Source organism: Dromaius novaehollandiae, chromosome 8 (assembly GCF_036370855.1).
Source record: "Dromaius novaehollandiae isolate bDroNov1 chromosome 8, bDroNov1.hap1, whole genome shotgun sequence".
In the NCBI taxonomy this organism is placed as follows: Eukaryota; Metazoa; Chordata; class Aves; order Casuariiformes; family Dromaiidae; genus Dromaius; species Dromaius novaehollandiae.
Window position 1 is genome coordinate 21,396,811 of NC_088105.1, and position 19,800 is coordinate 21,416,610.

General features: G+C 39.1%; 1 protein-coding gene across 14 annotated transcripts in view; it reads left to right on the forward strand.

Moving 5' to 3' along the window:
• Nucleotides 1–19,800, forward strand: part of DPYD (dihydropyrimidine dehydrogenase) — a 381,364-nt gene that overhangs the window by 224,173 nt on the left and 137,391 nt on the right. For all 14 annotated transcript variants that reach the window (XM_064515868.1, XM_064515870.1, XM_064515869.1 and 11 more), the window contains one exon: nucleotides 12,619–12,783. In XM_064515868.1, the coding sequence (XP_064371938.1) occupies nucleotides 12,619–12,783 (165 nt within the window). The remainder of the gene's footprint in view (nucleotides 1–12,618; nucleotides 12,784–19,800) is intronic.

Genomic DNA, 19,800 nt, shown 5'->3' on the forward strand with positions numbered 1-19,800 from the left:
AAGTGCTCGTTCTGTGGCATTCGGTGTCTTGCCCGTAGCTGTCCTGGGGAGAATCTTCTGATTGTTTTGCTGTTTAATGAGGTCCTGCAAACACCTCCTTGTGTCCTGCAGATCTCACAGGATGTCGACACTTCTAGCTCATCCCTTTAGGAACTTGCAGTTAGTTCTTCTTCTTAATTTACAAGGAGAGAATCAATTTATATTCTAGTAAGTCAGTCCTTTGGTGACTTCCCAGACTTGTATCTTCAGTTGCATCATATAATTCTTCTTTCTCTTTCCTGTGGGTCTTACCTATGTTTTTATTGAGTCTTATCTATGTAGATCCCTGCCTGGTTAATTTAGACTCATACTTTTCAATTTGCCTTTTTCTTCCCATTTAATGGGATCATTCAACAGCATTTGTCTAGAATGAAGCCTTAAGAATGGGTGCTCTGGTATTTAGGCAGCTAAATATATTCCACAACAAGTTGTGAGCACTGGTTTGATAATTGTGTTCCCTGATAGCTGAAGATAGACTAATATTTTTAGATATGTGTAGGAGAATTAATCTCTTAAGGTAACTAAGTTGTAATGATCTAAATCTACTTAAGTCCCCAAAGTAAGCATCGTAAACTGGGCTAACGTACTTTAATTAATATGCATTAATTTTCCACCTTCGTGAATGTACACAGGTCCTTACAAGCCATGCCACAGAAATTTCACTTTAAGATACAGATTAAAAGCTGCTATCCACGTAGATATTTATTCTCCTATTTTATTCCGTTCTGTTCGCCTCAAATCATTAGCATTGCAACTTTTTGCGGTGCAGCACAATAGAATCCAGTCTGGTCACATCGATCACTTTTGAGCATCTGCTCTAGATTATTATCCTGAAATTCCTTGTCAATATTTTAGAGAATGTAAATGAGTTACAGTGTTCGGGTTTTTCACTGAAGCTCATCAGGTTTTTCATGCAAGCTATGCAAACAACACTTTGTTGACAGTAGAAAAGTTGCTGTTTGTAGTAGAGTAAAACTGGATTATTACACAGTTTCAAGACATCCTATCCTGGTACCTTGGGGGTTACCTGTGCTGTTATGGTACAGCATTTTGTTTTCTTGTAGGTACACTCCAGCATCTCAGTTTGTTAGAAATTGATTTTCAAAGGTTTATATTTTCTACCAGTTTTGTCATCTGAGAGTGACAGCATCAGTATTTAGGGAATGGTTGGCACACTGTAGTTAAGTTTAGTAAAATTTGAAATTCAGTTCTTTTGAATGCTGGCAGCAGCAGAAGAAAAACCTTCAGATTTTTGTTAAGTAAAGTGTTGCGGGCCGTTATTAAAAAATGATTGTAGTAATATAAGAATGTCATCTTGCATGTCCGGAAGACTTAGAGGAGGTTTCTGAAGAGGCTTCAACAAGGGTAGGAGCTCAGCTTAACCAGCTAAACTCCCATCCTGACTGGTACCCTGACAGTTGTCATAGCCGTGCTGAACGTGCACGGACTCCTGCGACCGGCGCAGCTCGTGGCCCAGCACCGGCAACTCGGCTGCCCTGTTGACGCTAATGTTGCAGTGATTCAGGGCCAATGTATGTTAGCAGCTGACAGGCTTTGTAAGGTGGTGGTAACCTCCAATTAAGCTATGGGTAGAGGAGATTATAAACATCAGAAAAGATCTAGGGCAGATGGTGAGTGCTGAGAACACTTTAAATCAGCAAAGTTTAATCTTTGGGTTAATCTGTCTCCAATCTGCAGGGGCAAAAGGAGGAGACAGGAATAGTGTAGCCATGTGGTTACGTTGCATCACATGGGAGCATGGGCCACACCAGCAAACGCCGACATGGGGTCTAAAGTAGTAAATCTGCCTCTTGCGAACTTTGTCAGATCTCGAGTCACACTCACTCAGTTTGGTTATTTAGCTCTGAACAGAGCTGATAATTGCTTCTAAAGCTCTCAGTATGTTCCTACCTCATTTATCCTAAATGAGATCTATGCTCAAATGGAGGACTAGCTATAAAGCTCTGATTATGTATAGTAAATATTCTAATTCAGAAATATTTGATGATTCAACCTCCAGATTTCCCATGCTGATATTAAATGGGAGTTGTGAGCTCCTTGTAAACAGTCTCACTTCAAATTAATATTTTGAGGTGGTGATTTCTGAAAGATCTGGTTTCTTAGTGGACCACAGGACCTTCCATACAGTACACTGAGTAGTTTCAGGTATGCTTCTGGAGCTGAGGTTACTTAAACTTCCAAAGATAGTGAGTTTCTTTGGTATTTTGTGTTCTTTGTCTCAATTCCAATGGCACTATGGGCCATTAAGAGCTGACTTCTTCAACAGACTGTTTTTCATGAGATTGTCTCCTAGGATATGTACAGCACAGTCCAGAAAAATGCTGCATTGTGAAAGCTGTGGTTGCTTAATTAAATGGGAAATCAAAAACCTCTGGACAAACCAACATTTTTGCCAAGGAAAATGTTGATTTTTGTGGGAATTGTATCATCTGTCACAAACAGCTGGATAGAAAATTTCTAAAGGGCTTGCTGTTAAATATTCTTACTTTGTGTTGTGTCATGTGTCATGCTTTTATTTTTATTTCTAATTTTCTTTTTCAGCTGAAGAAAATATTTACGTTTTTGGTTTTCTTCTGTTACAGCTCGCATGCAGTTTGTTTCCGAGCATTGTGAAAGCTTGCTCTTGCAGTAGAGAAATGATATTTAATATTTGTTTCTAAAACCCTCCTGAGAATCAGCTGATCAGCTTCAGATTTCTTTCTGATAGAAATCTGGAATGTTTTGCTATGATTCTTTGTTCTTGTGTCCTCTCACTAGAAACGAGCTAGCATTTTGAGACAATTACTGAATGTTTTTCTCATCAGTCAGCTAAAGCAGCCATTCATTGATTAGATATTTACTGTATCAAAACACTGAGATCTAAGAATCATGCACTGCAAACATAGATACAAAAGTGAATGTCCAAATACAGATATAACTTTTTATCAGGAATTACAAGTGTACTTCTCTCTTCTTCTGTGGGTATAGTTTCTGACCACAGTACAGTTTGACAGCAGAATTTTAATCATGTCCTACTGCTTACACCTTTATCAGAGAACTGATAAAATAGGTGTTCACAGTGAACATTGGCAAGAAATTTTTCAGATGTCCTTCAATTTTTTTTCTTTCTCTTCTTTCCCTCCCTCGCTTCCCTGTCTTTCCCAAAGAAACTGATATGAAGTTGATGAGGGTTTCGATTTGCTTTGAAAGCATCTTTTGTTAGAAGACTAATTTTAACCTTGTGATAAAGATTGCTTTTTGTATTCTGTTGAATGTGATATCTAGTAATTGTTTGTCAAGGCGAAGTGCTGTAGGATAGAACACATTTTTAAAATGATGTTTTGTAATTATAGCACAAATGTCTTTACATTATGATGTCTAAAAAACACAAGCAAATGTCAGAAATAGGAAAAAAGATTTATTAAATGTTACCGTTTTAATTTTAAAATGTTGTTATGGCTTTTCATTATGAAAAGGGTTTTTTTGTACGTCTACTCAGAAGAATTGAATTGTAAATAAAGTTCCCTGGATTCAAGGCAGATTTTTCTTCTAAGATATATGACTCAGCTAGATAATATATATTTGTACATTTGTCCTACCCATAAAATTTACTCTTCATATTCTTTTTACTTTTACTCTTCATTTGCTTTGTTTTGATTTTTTTTAATCTTCTGATCTATTACTTGTGTTTAAGGGAGTTTTACATTACCAAATTACGACTTCTAATCTAACCATCACGTATGAATTCACAAAGATTTGGGAGATTGTTTTTTCAAGCAAAGGCAGGCACAATTTTTACTTAACTCGCAATGGGGATGGAATAGTCCCAGGATTATTTTAAGATGAACAGAATAAACGATTCTTCTCTTACACTCTAACCTTAAAACATTATCTAAAAAACTTGGTCTTTTGCCATCTTAATCATAAATTGTTGTTAGTGATCTCCTAGTATCTGTAAACCGCATTAGTAAGAGAGGTGGTATGCTGAGCAAGTCGCAAGGATAAAAGCTTAGGTACAAACTGTTAGATGTCTGTAAATGTTAAAGTTTCTTGTATGTTCTTTTGGTTAGATCTTCAAGGACTGATGAGACAGTATGGAAAAGAATTAAATAGATGGTAACTAAACCACTAACTTTTACCAGTAATAGTCATTTGTCTTTCACACAATATGAATGCTTCAGCAGTTTTTCTCTGAAATCCTGACATGTTGCTTTTTCCCGTATGTGCCTGCAATCTTCTTGCTAACTTATTGATTTGGAAACCTAGCTTGCTTGCTTGCTGGAGCTGTAATGTTAAATTGGTTTAATAAACACAAATGGGCTAGTTTAATGTTCTAAAAACATTTATGAGGTAATGGTCTTTGGGTTTTTTGGGTTTTTTTTAATAGCTTGCATAACTCAGCTTATTCAGTCTAGAAATAGAGTAGGATATTAAAGATTTACAAGCACTTCAGACTCACTTCAGACTGTCAGGATATAAAATACATACAGATTTGGGCACTTTCATCTTTAGAAAAAGTGACAAATGCCTGGTCAGATTAACTCTGTTTTGCAAACACATGTCAGATAGATAGCTGTCAAAAGACAGATCAGAATATTTTTTAAAGTCTCATTTTCCCTTTATAGTATATTAGATCTTGTAAGTGAAAGCTGAGGTGTAATTTATAAATAACAGCAAGGTTCTTTTTCACGAACTGTTGTGTACTAGTGGAGAGATCAGCATGTTTGTGCTTTAAACCACCCATGTGAGTGATCATGGAGGGCTGAGGAAATAATAGTTTTTTAATTCAGTTCTTATTTTGGTGAGAAAATTTGAAAAATATTATTTTACATCCTTTTATTATTATGTCCTATCTGTCTTGAAGAGAAACAAAGCAATGGAAAGGAGAGGGCTAGGTCTAGACCTCATTCACAAAAGCAATGGAGAAAAGGTGTCTTTTGACACTAAGTATATCCTCGCTGGTGGCGGAGAGATTAGAGCAGTTTCTGCATGGTGGGCTGTTCTGAGATAAGTTGTTCTGTCAAGGCTGTTTCACTTGCAAAAAATGCTTCAGTATTCACTGAGGGAAAGAGGAAGAGAGGAGGAGGAAGAGAGGAGGACAAAGCACCTTTGCAGAGGTGTTGCACTCACGTGGGAAGTATGGCCTCTGGTCAATACAAGTCTTACAAATGCAGCAGGTGAGGTTGGGTGCAGCCTAACCCCAAAAGCGGCGCGGGGCAGCGACTAGCGTGCAGACCACCTCGGGCAGGGCCGTAACTCAGCGTCCCGGAGCCAGGAGGGCTGGGAATACCTCGGAAAAATCCTGCGCTAGCACTTGCGCTTCCCAGAAATGGGTGAGCTCCATTAATCTGCACGGTGGTACCTGGAGCAGCGTTACCGCGTTTGCAGATGTACTTGCAGTGCATGTAGCTGTCTGTTAAAGGGAGCCAGCCAAGCTCAGCTGGAAAAACTTTGAGCCATGGAGAAATTCAGGAGAGCTAGTGATTATTTTGGGCCTCTGAAGAGAAACCCCAGGGAAGTGTCGTATGTCTCACAGCTCTGATGGAGGAAAGAAAGTGAAGAACGGCTCCGAGCGGTTGTGTAGGAACAGTGCTCTGTGAAATGCTGTTGTTGTCTCAGGTTTCGCTTGCCTTTTGTAGCTGGTTAAAGCTCCAGAAGGGGTGACACGAGACACAGTCTGGCTAGGCAGCTGCATCGGGGAAGAGGCAAATCAGCACAAGACCTTGAGGCGGAGCTGGCAGGGAATCCCAAGGACAGAAGTCGGCAGTGCCGTTCGTGTCTGCGAGGCCGTGCAAGCCGTGGGGAGGCAGAGTCCCAGGATGCTCCAACTCCTGAGAGGTTAGGCGGAAAAGGAGGGTACCACCGCATCCTCCTCTCTGTTTTTAAATAGGCGAAATTGTGAATTACGTTTTATTTTAATTAGTGAAAACCGTAGGGAAAACTGAAGCTAGATGCTGGGGGGTTGACTAAATAAATTAGAAACTGAACTCTAAAGCAGCATTTCGCATATAATACTGGGGTTTGGAATCTTTCTGACCTTTTCAATAGATCGTTCAAAATCCGAGGAAAAGTAGTACATCGGAAATGGCTTAAATACCTGCTTTTTTTCAGTGACTGTATTTTATTGTTCAGATAGCAAAGGTGGTGTATTTAATACAGTAAAGTAGAACTTCACAGGTTCTTTTTTACATTACAGCTTACTGTCTTCACTAACTTTATCTGTAGGTATGCTGTACTGAGACACTGGAGTAGAATTAGCTTAATAAGATATTTATTTAGATCTCTTCTTCACAAGAAGGCAATCATGGCTGCCTGGTGTTCATACTGACATTCAGTAAGTAGTAACCCCGGGAAGGTGCGGAAGCATACTCCACTTGGCAAACATAATGCCCTCGCTCCCAGGAAGAAAGAAAGGTCAAATAAATTAACTTTGTAAAACGTAGTAATCTGCCCGTTGTGTTAAATCTTTTTTCTCGTATTAATGAAAAGAAACGGACAAAGCTCACTAAATCCTATCTGGTTTAATATGTGAAAGTTTAGAAAAGCTTAATTTGAAGTATGCAGTGACTTGCAGTGACTTTCATTGACTTTGGGGCCCAACATTGCAATCCAAGTTCTCTGTGTCCCTTAGATGAATCTCAGAGTGAAGAAAACAAATATTAACACTTGGTATAATGTGATTAAATTTATTTATAAAATCCAAAACTTACTCAAAGCCTCCATTGTGCTGCAGATATTTGTACTGCAGAGCATCTGTACTTGAGGATTGAATACTTGAATGAGTTAATTTATTAGTTAGAGATACAATTAATATTTACTTCCATATCCCAAATATATGTGCCTATTTGTTTGAATGCTTCAAGCATAGCAACTTCTGCAAATTAATGGAAAAATAACAGAGCTGTGATATGAAAAATGGTGTAGACTTATTCATTTGGTTCTTTTTATTATATTTGCCTAATATAACTATATGAATTGAACAGGGCATGCTATAGCTTCTGGGAGTCTGTTTTTGTATGTTCTATGTATATTTCACTGCAGTTAATCTCTTTACACAATGTTTTTCTCTTTTTTTTCAGTTTTTTTTAGGGTTTTTTTTTTTTTTAGTTTTTGGGACACATGATTGTGAAATAAAAATGTGAACCCAGTTAATGAAGAGCTGTCTTCTTGATTCCCCTAAAACAATAACTCTGAGAGGTGAATGGCTTGATTCATTTCTACGGGTCATTAACTTTCACGCCTACAGATGACAACGTTAATATTCACAATGTGAATTATTTCTCTGCTGATCACTTCAGCAGAAACACACAATGAATGTGCTTATTGCATGATCTAACGCTGTGCCTGACACTCCTCTGGGTCCCTTAAAACTAAAAATGTCCCTACTGCCCAAACGTAAAGGTCTCTTTTTTTCAGCTTAAACAGCAGGGTTTTCTCTTGACAATACAAAAATCTGTGGCAATTATTAACTGAAAATGTGGACTGTGTGAAATAAATCAAGTTGTAGAGTGAATAGTGAGGCCTGGGTGGATGTACTGATTTACACCTTTTCTTTTTTTAATTTAGCATATTAAAAACTGCTGGGTGTTTGAGGTGTGTATGTTAAGATGTTGTCTCAAAACTCCCAGCCCCTTATACTTAGGTAGTTTAGAATTCAAGGATCTGATTGCAGAGTTCAAAGATTATTAGAGCGAGTGGGGCTTGATCAATGCCTTGGGCCTTCTTTTAGTGTTTTAATTAATCAACAAGAACAGAAATGTGTAATACAAATTAACACAGTTTCAAGTTACTAGAATCCCAGAATTGTTCATAAGCAGATAAGGGGGCTCCAAAAGCAGCAGGATATTGGCACTTTTACCTGTGTAACACCACTTTCTTAGGTGAGGGCCTGAGCTGGAAATATTTGAGGGGTGGATGTGGTTGTTTCTGATATGCTCTCCTGGGGAAAAGAATCATCTTTTGAGGCAAAAGAAGTAATTTGGTAACTGAAATGTTCGTGACTCACAGTTGGTCCTTGATTCTATTTGCAGCCGGTTGCTGTGACTGTTTTTCTTGGCTTGTCTTGACTCTACCAGTCCCAGGTTGTTTTGCTGGAATCTACTGCTGAATATAGTTTCCCTAATCCTGAAGTCTACAGTAGTTTGCAAGATTTCCAGAAGGAACAAATTTATTTTCTGTGGGTCATTCTGTTTATCTTTGCCAATGATTTTTTGGTCATTATTTCTGTACCTTTGTCTTTTAGTGTGCTCAGATATAAGCTTTGCTTTACCTCAGTTGCTCTTCATTAAGAGTCTTCTGTCCTTATTCTTCATGATATATGAAAGTTTTGTGCTATTTTCCCCATAGACTTTCCATTATTTCCTTTGCACGGGGAGGTAAGAGGTACTTGTTTCATTTTGGGGCTCGGGGACAGTCCCCTATTCCTATATGCACACCTGTACTTATCGGTGCATCCAGGGACCAGGGCAACTTGTCAGTCAGGTCATCTCTTTGTAGTAGTCAGATTTTTTTTTAGAATCAGAGGTTCTTAGATTCAAGCTGGACGTGCTGCCTGTCAGCCTCCTTGCTCCAGTTCCACTGTAGCACACTTTCATGCATATATCAACAATAAAAAGGTTATGTGAATAGCTGACGTAAATTTCTGTTTCCTCCTGAAGTTTCAGGGGAAAAAAAGGAGGGATGGGTGCCAGCATTTGGCCACATCATTCCTGCAAACAGGTAAAAAGCAAGTATTTGAATGAAATACCAGAAGATGCTCTGTCTGAAATCCCTTGTGCTGGAGTACAACTATTTCAGCTGCTCTGGCCTTAGCTGTTGTTTTGGAGACAGACTGTAACAGAAGAACTGGTTAGCTGCCGCAGTCTTCCATATCGTTTGGGCCTTAGTGAGAGAACCCATAATATCATCTAAAATTCACTTCCATGACAGAAGTAAATGAAGTCTGCTAAAGCCAGCCAGTCGGTCATTTGCCTAACTCTTTCCCTGCTTAGCTTTCATAGCTGTAGCAGGAAACTGTGAAAAGAAAGATGATGGTGATGCACGTTCTGTATAGGTATTTTACACACATCTCAAAGATACAATTTTCTTTTCTGTCACTTGTGTGATTTCGTACTGTATGTACATGGGCAGATTCCTTGGATCATCATGTAAGTCACAAATTCCGCTTTGTTTCCCTGAACTGTGAGTCTCCTTGTGTCTTGGGGCTGTCACGCGCTAACGAGAAGGGAGAGGTGCCAGCGTGTCAGTCATTGCAGGCTCGACGTCTAGCCGACATTACAGACTACATCTAGCAGTGTTTAGATTTCAGAGCCACGAAGGATCCTTAGAAGAAGCTTGGTGAGGAAGGAGAACACTGTGGTGCATGGACACAGCAGAGGGGTCCCATGACACAGAGGCAGCAGTGAGACAGCGGAGGACACAATTTTAGGGAGCCAGCCTGCTCTGCCCACTGATGGGGTTTCCAGGAAGGCTTCTGGACACTGGAGGGGATCGACCAGAGTCTCAAACAGTATTCAAGAGCAGCGAGGAAATATAAGCAGGGAGGACGTATGTGTGTTTATTGTTTCACGCGGCTCTGTGCATCTGCTGTGGTTGTTGCAGGGAAGAGCGGCTGGTTTTGAGCCATTTGCAAAGTCTGTGCATTACCTCAGTCAGCTTCGTGTGGTTGTGAAGAGACAAACTGCCACTCAGGTGCTGCCGTGGCTGAACTCTGGGGCAGAGTGAGCTGAGGCTGTGGGGGTTTGGCAGCAGTCACGGGGTCTAAAGCAGGGCTCTCTGCTCTTAGGGACAAGAGGTTGCCTGGAGACCCAAGGCAGATACTGGAAACTTCAGGGCATTTTCGTGTGCAAGCATGCTGAGGCTTTGCGAGTATCCTCCAAGAGGTGTATTCCAGGCTGTAATATGTCAGTACTTGATTTCTTACTATCAGTGAAATAAAAGACTGGAAGAAGAACAAAAAATGTCCATAGTAAGATAACAAGAGGTACCAGAGGTGGCTCCAAGCAATGTTTGACATACATACACAAGCCAGCCACAAAATGGAAATCATCATGTGCACTAATTTGCACTGAGCACAAGACTAATAATTACCACCACCAGACAGGCTATTAGCTCAGGCTTAGTGCCATGCTAGCGTAGTTACATAGCTTCTGCCTGCCTTGGAGCGTGGCAAAAGGAAGCTCGCCTTTGCTTGAAGCATGGACAAAGTAACTCCTATATATTGGCAAATGACTCAATGCACGCTGCACTTGCTGGACTACAGTCAGCAGATTTCTGGCATTTAAGTCATGGGTTTTTTTTACATTTTACATGTTTCTTCGTGCTGGATGACATACGTGATAACGCAGCCCTAGGTATGAGTAGCTTTCTTCGCCGAAGTCAAAGCACAAGCTCTTGTGAGGTAATTTAGTGGGGATGAAATGCTCAAGAGGATGGTTCTTCTACATGAACGGCAATTTTTGTAATTTGTTTTGGAAGTGGGGGGGAGTGTACGTTGCGGTTTGTGTTTTTAGTTTGCATCGATTCAGATGCAATGCAGAACATTTTCTGAATTATATTTTGTGAAAATATAACTTCCTGTTAACAGGGAGGTGATGCTTCTGTGATGAAGGGAAAATATTATGAGAGGAAAACTAAGAATTACTGTGATGTCCAAGATTCCAGAATTATTATTAGGCCTGAAAATAGATTAACTGGGGAGATTACTTTGTATGAGTTCTACATATGTAAATGGGCATATAATTATCTATCACTATAAAATATTAGTGCATATTTACTGTATAATAAACAATTCAACTTCATAAACAATTGAAGATTACCCCAAATTTACATACAATGTGAAGAAAAGACCCTTTATCCTCTGTAACTGTAGCATTTGGCAGATTCAGGAATAAATAATCTTTTGTGGCAAGGGTATGCCTTATCAAACATATGCAGATCAGTGCTAATTAATGCTAATTAAGGTTTCCTGTCTATCTAGTTGGAAAAACGTCCAAATGTTATGAAATCCAGTTAGTATGCCTATTACCCTAATTGTTTTATATGGGATGGTTCTTAATTAAAATATGTAAATTGACCTTAATTGCTATATACTAATGGAGGTTCATGTTATCTCACTAAAAATGACAAGATGGTGAGGAGGGGTACTTAAACAAATAATTCTGATACATTTGTAACTAAATGACCTTTACTCAAAATTATTTTTAATTGGAAATTGGCAAAAGAAATATTTTACTATCTATGTTTCTCTTTAGTTTTAAATAATGTCAGAATTTACAGTGCTTTGTTAGTATAGATATGGTGACATTGTAGCTTAATTAAGACTACTAAACAAGTCAACATTTTGTGTATTTGCTATCTGCTTCAAAATTGTTTGTTAACCTTATAGTGACCTTAAGAAATGTTGTGTTTTACAACACTGATCTGAATTTTAACTGTTTGGGGGGTTTATTTTTTGATTTTGATTTTGATTTTTGTTTTAATCTTGTCATTACGTTCTTGAAGTTTGAGGCACTGGTGTGCTTTTGCTAGCGCCCAGACCTATGATTCTGACTTTCCATCGGGGAGCTGGTGGGCAGCACCTCTTTGCACTGGATCTGGTTGTGTAGGACAGAGACTTGTATCCTGATGGGGACGAGAGTTCACACATAGGCTGTTACACGGCTGAGGCCTACACAGATTTTTCCACAAAGACTTGTATGCATTTTCTACCCAACGCAGAAGCATTATTTGAATGATGTTTTGTATGCAAGTTGCCTTATAGGCACCACATACTGGCATTTTCTTGATAGCTGAAATAGCTTATTATACTGTTTGACACCAAGAACAAACATTTTTCTGCTCTGATTTAGAAGATAGAATTAGTCTGTTAATTTAGAGTCCATGTACTGTGTTTAATATTTTTGCCTGTTTGTAGGCTACAGTAATTCTGAAAACGGAAGGTTTGTAAAACTTTCTACTTGGGCATGTAGCATGATACAGAGAAAAGACACCTCCTTGCACGCTGCGCAGCTCGGCAGCACTGACGCAGTGCAGCGTCGTCCCCTACAAGGGGCCCTGCGCAGCCGGCGGCGGGCCGGTGCCTGTGCCTCCCTGCGAGCGCGGGCTGGCCGGAGCGCAGCCTCCCAAGCCGGGGTTCGGCGTGCGGCCCGGGGCCTGGGCTCTGCGGCCTGGGGGGATGGTCGAAGCCCTTTGCCCTTCACTGGGTTTTGCATTGGCGTGGGCAGCGGCAGCTCTGTTCAGCGTGCCTTGTGCCTGTGCCTGGCTGTCCCCGTTTGTTCTGGAGAGGCCAGCCTGGAGAGCTAGCCGTCCCGGAGCTGGGGCTAGTATCCTGAGAGGTTTTGGTGCCATGTCTTCTGTGTTCTTAGGAGTAAAGGTGAATCATTCATAGGACCTAGATGGGGCGAACACTTTGGTTTCTTGTTTTCCATATTGATCAGCTGCTATAATCTCAGTTTATGCTTGTAACAACAGTACATTTTTAAAAGATCTGATACAGCCATGTTTATGGTATGTTCATAGACATCACTGGTATGTGCCTCGCTTTGCAAAATCAATCTGAAAGGTTTAATTGTTTTGCAGGATATTGTGACCAATGTTTCTCCGAGGATTGTGCGTGGAGTTACCTCGGGTCCAATATATGGCCCAGGCCAAGGCTCTTTTCTAAACATCGAACTGATCAGCGAGAAAACAGCAGCCTATTGGTGTAAAAGTGTTGCTGAATTAAAGGCTGACTTTCCGAACCACGTAAGTATCACTGAATCATAAAGATGCAGTATACATATTTAAAATCACCTATTTAATATTTACAAAATAGAATGCTAATTCCTTTGCTGACATAAGAGCGTGTTCTTAAAAATTTGAAGAGCCCATCAGAATCATCTTTATGACCGCAAATTCTGTGGTGTGACTGCTGCATAGGCACAACACAGACAGAGAACCATCATTATGTCTTTGGTTAGGCTGATCTTTACATTCAAATAGATAATATTAAAGAAAGAGTGGATCCCCGTATGAATGTTTCTGAGTTTTTCTGTGAATAATTTTGCATTTGAGATCTTATTTAAAGATGTAACTTATAATATTCATTTTCATTGTGAATTGAATTTAGCTGTAAAAGGAATCTTTGTTCTTTTCATTCTTAATCCAAATGCAGAAGATGATTCTGGTATTTTTTTTAAATGACTGGTTGCTTCAGGAGAGAAGAAACAGTGCTGGCTTAAATTCACTACAGGGATAGGGTTTTGTTAGAGCCTTCTTGGCCGTGGGGAATATCTGTCTAGAAGGTAATAATGAGAGCTGGGAGCAAAGATGCCAGCTAGCTGGCATAAATGGATTTCAACCACTGTTCTAGCAAATAAGAAGATCTAGGTAGAGAGTAAAAATCACCTGAATCATTATCTCAGATGGATAGAGATAGAAATCCCAAAGTCTAGATGTCTTCTGTCTTCAAGTTTTACCTCCATGGTTCAGCTATGAGGAAAATAAGTGAACTTTCCTGAATATATTATGGTATGAAGACAGTCAGATTTTTTTTCCTCATACCTGGAGTTTAAATGTCTGTATCTGCAAGTATAAAAAGTGTAAAACTTGTTTAACTTGTTTTGGTAGGAAAAGTTAAATGCATATTTAATGTCCCACTTTGCTGTTCATGGATTGTGTGTTTCTTTTCTGAGGTTCATTTCACTTTATTGCCTGTGATTGGGCTTCATAATAGGTGAAAGTGTGAACCTAAAGATAATGTTGTTTTTCTCTCATTTTGATTTTAACAGCCTTCTTGTAAGTTCTGGATATTGCATGCAGGTAGACTATTGCCATTTCTGCTGTGAGAAAGTTCTCCTATTGCATTCTTCACCAAAAATCTATTACAATATCTTCTGTTTGAGACCCAACCGCTCTCTTCTGTGAGGAAAAGAGCTAGCAACAATTACAAAAGGAAAATCCGAATTGTCTAAGAAGTAGCCACTAATGTGGGATAAAGAAATCTCACTCTTAAACAGTTCCCAGGGTGAATATTTTCTGATCATCCCTTACTGTGTGAGTTACTACTTTTAGAGTGTGAATTTAGCTTCCGCATGTTGACCTTGTCTGACGTTGTGGAATTGTAGAAGTTAAGATATGCGTGGATTTTGAGAAAACAGCATCCAGCAGCATACCTTGGCTTTGCTCACAAGGATTTTTAGAATGTGCCCATAAACTCTATTAAGAACTGCCATCATTATAATGGTAAATTTGTTGCTAGCTGAAAGCAGATTTTTGTCCACTGAGTAGAAATCTCTCGGTGCTTATTTTGAAATACTCTGTATGATTAGAGCTTGCAGAAATTGTTTTTTCTAAATCCTGTTCACTCCTGTAGAAAAGCTTTCTAAACTTGACATACTGTTTTGGGGGGGTTATTAAAACAAAAACACTTCTTGAGAAATGTCTGGGTGAACTTCATTAACAAGCAAAGAATGACATTTTCCACTCAAATGAAAGCAAAGCAGAGAAGAGGACACAAAAGTGATTATAGTACAGAAATTTATCTTGCTGCAGTAAATATTCAAAACATCAAAATTGATATATAATTACTTTTACTATGTAATACAAGTTGCTTAAGGTAAAATTTCTTTTATAGACAAAAAGAATATGAGCAAAATAGCTAGCTCACCAAAACATAATCCCACAGCAGCATCCTATCACTTGCCATTAGCAAGAAGTGAACTGTAATGCAAAAGGAATTGCAAAATTCACCCAGTGTAGCCTAGGATTTAAACTAAATCCTGCAAGGAGTTGTGCAAAAGAGGACCAGCTGGCATAGCTCAGTGGGTAATGTCACATACCTGTGACACATTTTGCTGTAGATCATGAACTAGCATCTCCCTAGTGCAGGCGTACTGTCTTCATCCCTCTAGTGGGTAGAGAAGGGGAGAGGGTTGCCTGATTCTCTGGCTTTTCTGGCTCTTGATTCTCACTAGTTTGTGTTTCTCTCTGATTGAGAGTCTTTTCCAGTCTTTTCCTCTGTTAGCTTCTCCCTTCAACTCTGATCGGAGAATCCACTTCAAGTGGGCTAGGGCAAAAGCTGCCACCAGCAGAAACTCTGGAGCCTTTAGCATTTGCATCAATGCCAGCAGAGGGGAATTAAGTATTTTTAGGGGCCCAGACACAGGAGAAAGCAGTAAGAGGAAGGATCTGGATTTTGTAGGTTTGTTTGGAAAATATCATCAAAATCATTGCTGTTTTGATTTCAGGTGTTTTATTATTTTTATCGTTAATATAATACCAGTTTTAACTGTTTTTTTAGAAAACCAAATATATATACCTACTAAGAAATGAGATGATGTGCACAGTTCAGGCCCAAGATAATATCTTTCTTTTTTTTAGCATAAACTAATGTGCTGCTTCTCTGTTAAAATGGTTTGCAGTTAACAATGGGATTGTTTTCCTTCGTTTCCTTCATTTCAGTAAGGTATTAATTTGACAACTTGGTTGTGACCATTTTAAAACATAAGATATTATTCAGGATCATTTACTGTTAAATTTTCAAGGGAGGCAGTTTTAAAAACACTGAGTCCACTTCTGTCTTGTATACCAAGACAACATCCATTCAGTCAGAGAGAGCTGTGAAAGTCAGAAGGAAATTGGTGTATTTGTGTCTGTGGTCTCCTTTTTATTTTCACAGATAAACTGGGTTTACTTTTTGTACTGGCCTGTCCGTTTCGTAGCCAAACTTGTTCCTCACATGCTTAGCTAAGGGTTTTTGATGAGAGTCTATTAAGCATTTGTATTCTTCTCTCTTATGTCCACATATAGCATCTGACACCACAGGATTTATCATTTTGTGCACTCATTAGATTCTCCTGTTCTTTAGTAGTAGAGACTGAGAACTCAACAGTGGGCAAAGAAGGAGCAATTATTTTATTAATTTCACAATGCTAAATTTAGTACAAATGTATCACTTCTGAATTAGTATAAAGCGGACACCTTGGAAACAAATGTTGCATCCTCCTCAGATGTAAGAGGTTCTTTGTCAAGTGCTATAAAAAAAATTAAAGAAAACAATTAATAATCAGAGTTTTCAGACTGGAATTTAAATACTACTTTTTTGAGAAAAATCATTACTGATACCATACTCAAAGACAGGTAGACTATCCTCTTTATTCCCTGCTTATGGGAACAATTTGGGCCAAGACTAACAAAAGGTGGTGTCCCATAGTGCAAGGATTATCTTAACATCGTAATGAGGAAAAGGAAGACTTCCCCTTTCTGAGGTCTATTTAGGAATTTTTGGAAATGGCCACAAGGTAGATTTCAAAGACTAAAACAGGCTTTGCCCGCAATGGAACTTTGATTTCCCTGTGGATGGCGACAGTGTTGTGGTCCTTATCCCTTGCTACTGAAGAGTTCCTCTTCTGATGGGAAATACGTAAAGTTGGCAGTTCATGTTAAAAAGACTAGACTGTAATTGGGGTGTGCAACATTTGAAGTACTTTAGATAGTGAGGCAAAAGAACTGAAACTAATGCCACAACAAGTCCTAGTTTCATATTTTTCTTTACCAAGGAGATACCTGTCTATAGGTGAATTGATGCAGTTTTCAGCCAAAATTGCCTATTTGACATTTTATGTTATATTTGAGAAATCAGTTTACTTAGTAAATATGAATTTGGCCAAGTAGAACTCATGACAGATTATAATCAGAAAAGAAAATGGGGGGATTTCACTTGTACTTTAACTAAGTCTTAAAAACTGCAGTATCTCAGTAGAAGTGGCTGAGAAAGTTGAAAAAAAAATTATAAAAGCTTGCAAGAGAATTTACTGCTGAAATTTTATTTTCACATATTTGACATTAGCTACAGTGTGGCCATTATCTGAACTGAATACTGGTAGTGGCAATACATCTTTGTGTGCCAGTAAAACAAGGAGGTATGTGCACAGCATAGCTGACAATGATGAGAACCATTTTCAGAGACTGTAGAGAGATGGGATGTATTGGTGGTAGCACTTGCTTCATCAGAAAAAGTGTACAAACTGCTTCTGCTTCTCATCAAAACCTTTTGCTTACCATAACTAAGCCTTCTGATTTGGGTTGATAAATCCTCTGCTTACACAGATGTCTGTCTTTTCAGCCCCTCAGGCATGTCTATGTATTTACACTACCCAGTAGTTGGCCGAAGATTGTAAGGTTTCACATCACCCTGAAACCCCTTTAATAGCTGCACTGGGGAGAACAAGCCTGGGAAGGCTGGTGTTTGAAAGTGGTAAAATGCTTCTCTGCAGAATAATGTGAACTGAGGGTTCACAAGAAGGCTGATGGGTACAGCTGTCAGGTAGTGTTTTACCACCTTCCCGAAACTGTAAGTGGGTGCCCTGTGGATGTTAAAAAAGAAAGCAAATTCATGAAAAATCTCAGTATACACATTAGTTTGGGTCTGAGCACATGCAGGAGTTCACAGCAGTACAGATAAAAGGCTTTGAAGTGGCACTTGATGAAGCAAAATACATTGCAGGGAAAACATCAGTCACCACAGGGCTGACAGAAGTCCATCACAAACAAGCAAATGCCTGAGATATTTGGAATTCAGAGAAAAACATTTTTTGGAAAAAGATGTCAAACTGAATATTTTTCAATATTGCTGTAGTTCATATGATGACGCTTTACAAGTATCTTTTTGGCCTCCTTGCTGAACAGAAATGAGTTTGGGCTGTTGAGTGACTCTAAGGAACTTGCATAGGATACCAGATTGTCAGCTGTGGCGCTGATTCTGTAATTCAGATACCAATGTCGTGATGTGTTGAATTGAGAAACCTCTTCTGCTAGAATCATTAAGTACTCTTGGACTCCAAAGCTAAGCTGAAAAATCTTGTCTTTCTAATGTTTGTTCTGCTGCATGTGGCCTGCAGAATGTTGCTGACAGTCCCTGTGACAGTTGCTCAGCACAGAGCAGCTTTTCAAGGCTGAAAGTGTTAAAGATATATTTTCGTTCAACATTTTGTTCAGAATGTCCCAGGAACACCTGTCAGGAGTAGCCGTGCTAGGGAGAGAGCGAGAACAGCAGATCGCTGGATTCCAGGCTGGTAAGACTTCTTTGTAGCACAGACGAGAAAGAAAAAAAAAAAAAAAAAAAAGAGGAAGAAAATCTCCTGGAACGGTGTCATTAGCTTCTTGTTTTATTATTATTATGCAGTTTCTTCTACTACAGAGGTGTGAAATAGGGCAGTCAATGCTTTTTTCTTTTTTTTAATGTAGCTAACAAAACCAACTTTGTTTTAGTTCTATTCTGTGAGGAGAGGAGGAAATGAGAGGGTTAAAGAGCAAGAAAAACACAGCTGAACAGACATATGGGAGTGCCTTGCTCCTGTAAATAACCTTTTGGGGAAAAAAATGCAATGTTCAAGAAGATTTCTGAAGTTATAAGTTGGATAGAAATAGATTTGCTACAGTAATAGTGTTTATTTGGATGGTCTACATGGAGAGGTTTGATTAGTTTGCTGAAGTGATCCCTGAAGTGGTATCCTACATATCAAGCTTATGTATAAGACCAGCTCAGTTTTTAATAACTGATTCTGTCTGTAGACTGAGAACAACATTTGTATGTTTATATAAACTTTTCCCGTCTAATTCTACATTAACAATATGCCTTGTAATCTGTTTTCAGGAAGGAATTGATCAGTATATCTGAAGTTGAAAGTGTCATTCATTGCTGTGAGTTACCTTTAAGATTTAAAAAAGGCATTAGCTGTAATATTTTTTTGGTTATAGAGGAGCTGTAGACTTCACAGCTTTACTGTGAGGAGCAAATTGAACTTGGCTTTCTCACTGGATGTATTAGGAATAATTTGTGCATTCTTGCAGTCATAATTAAAGCTTTAACTTTTGATGGGTGTTCAGAGGTCTAAGGGATGTTGTGTAACGTACACAGTATTTGTATTTTGAGATACTGGTCACATGTGACTCATTCAGGGGATGAAAGGTATTAATTTGTTTTACCATTTGGGTTTCAAATTTGGAATATTTGGGAATTCAGAGTAACATTTGGAACACGTAGTTAGATAAAGTGAAAGGCATAACCTTCATCTTTGTAGAAGTCATGTTCAGAGAAAGTGAAGACCAAATTGTCAGCCAGCTGCTCTCCGTCTAGGCTTGCTTTCCTAGGGCTGGTGCAGATAGCTTTGCCTTTCCATGGGAGGGAAAACATATTTTATACTCCAAATACCTACTGATGTGTGGATGCACATGGTGAGTCACAGACATGTTAACAAGTTTAAATATGGAAGCCAAAACACCTACAAATTTGCAATCATATCTTGCTAAAGAACCTGATTAGGGCTGTTTCCATATGGACCTTACCTGGTACCAATAGCAACCAGCATACTGTGGACCTGAATGGGGACAGTAGAAACTGTACCTTCTCAGACCTATGAGAGGACCCTTACTGGAAGTCCAGATGCTTTTCCACATAAACTAGAAGGGATGAGGTGAAGGAGAAACAAACTGGGCTGCCCGGAAGCATGTCCACTCGCCATATCATGTAAGTGTCCAGGAATGCAGAGAAGCTACCTGGGTTTCCTGATCTCTGTTTCAGATCCAAAATCACATTAAAAAACTCCAGAAGTTGTTACTGTTGCAGCTTAAGCTTCCCGAAGCCAGCCATCATGGATGCTTGGTAGGAGGTGAAAAAACCCACACAGCAGTTGTTAAATTCACCATATGGAAAAGATCCTTTTGACTCTGTAAAACTGGCAATAGGCCTAGTCCTTAACATCAGAGGAAATCCTAGCTGAA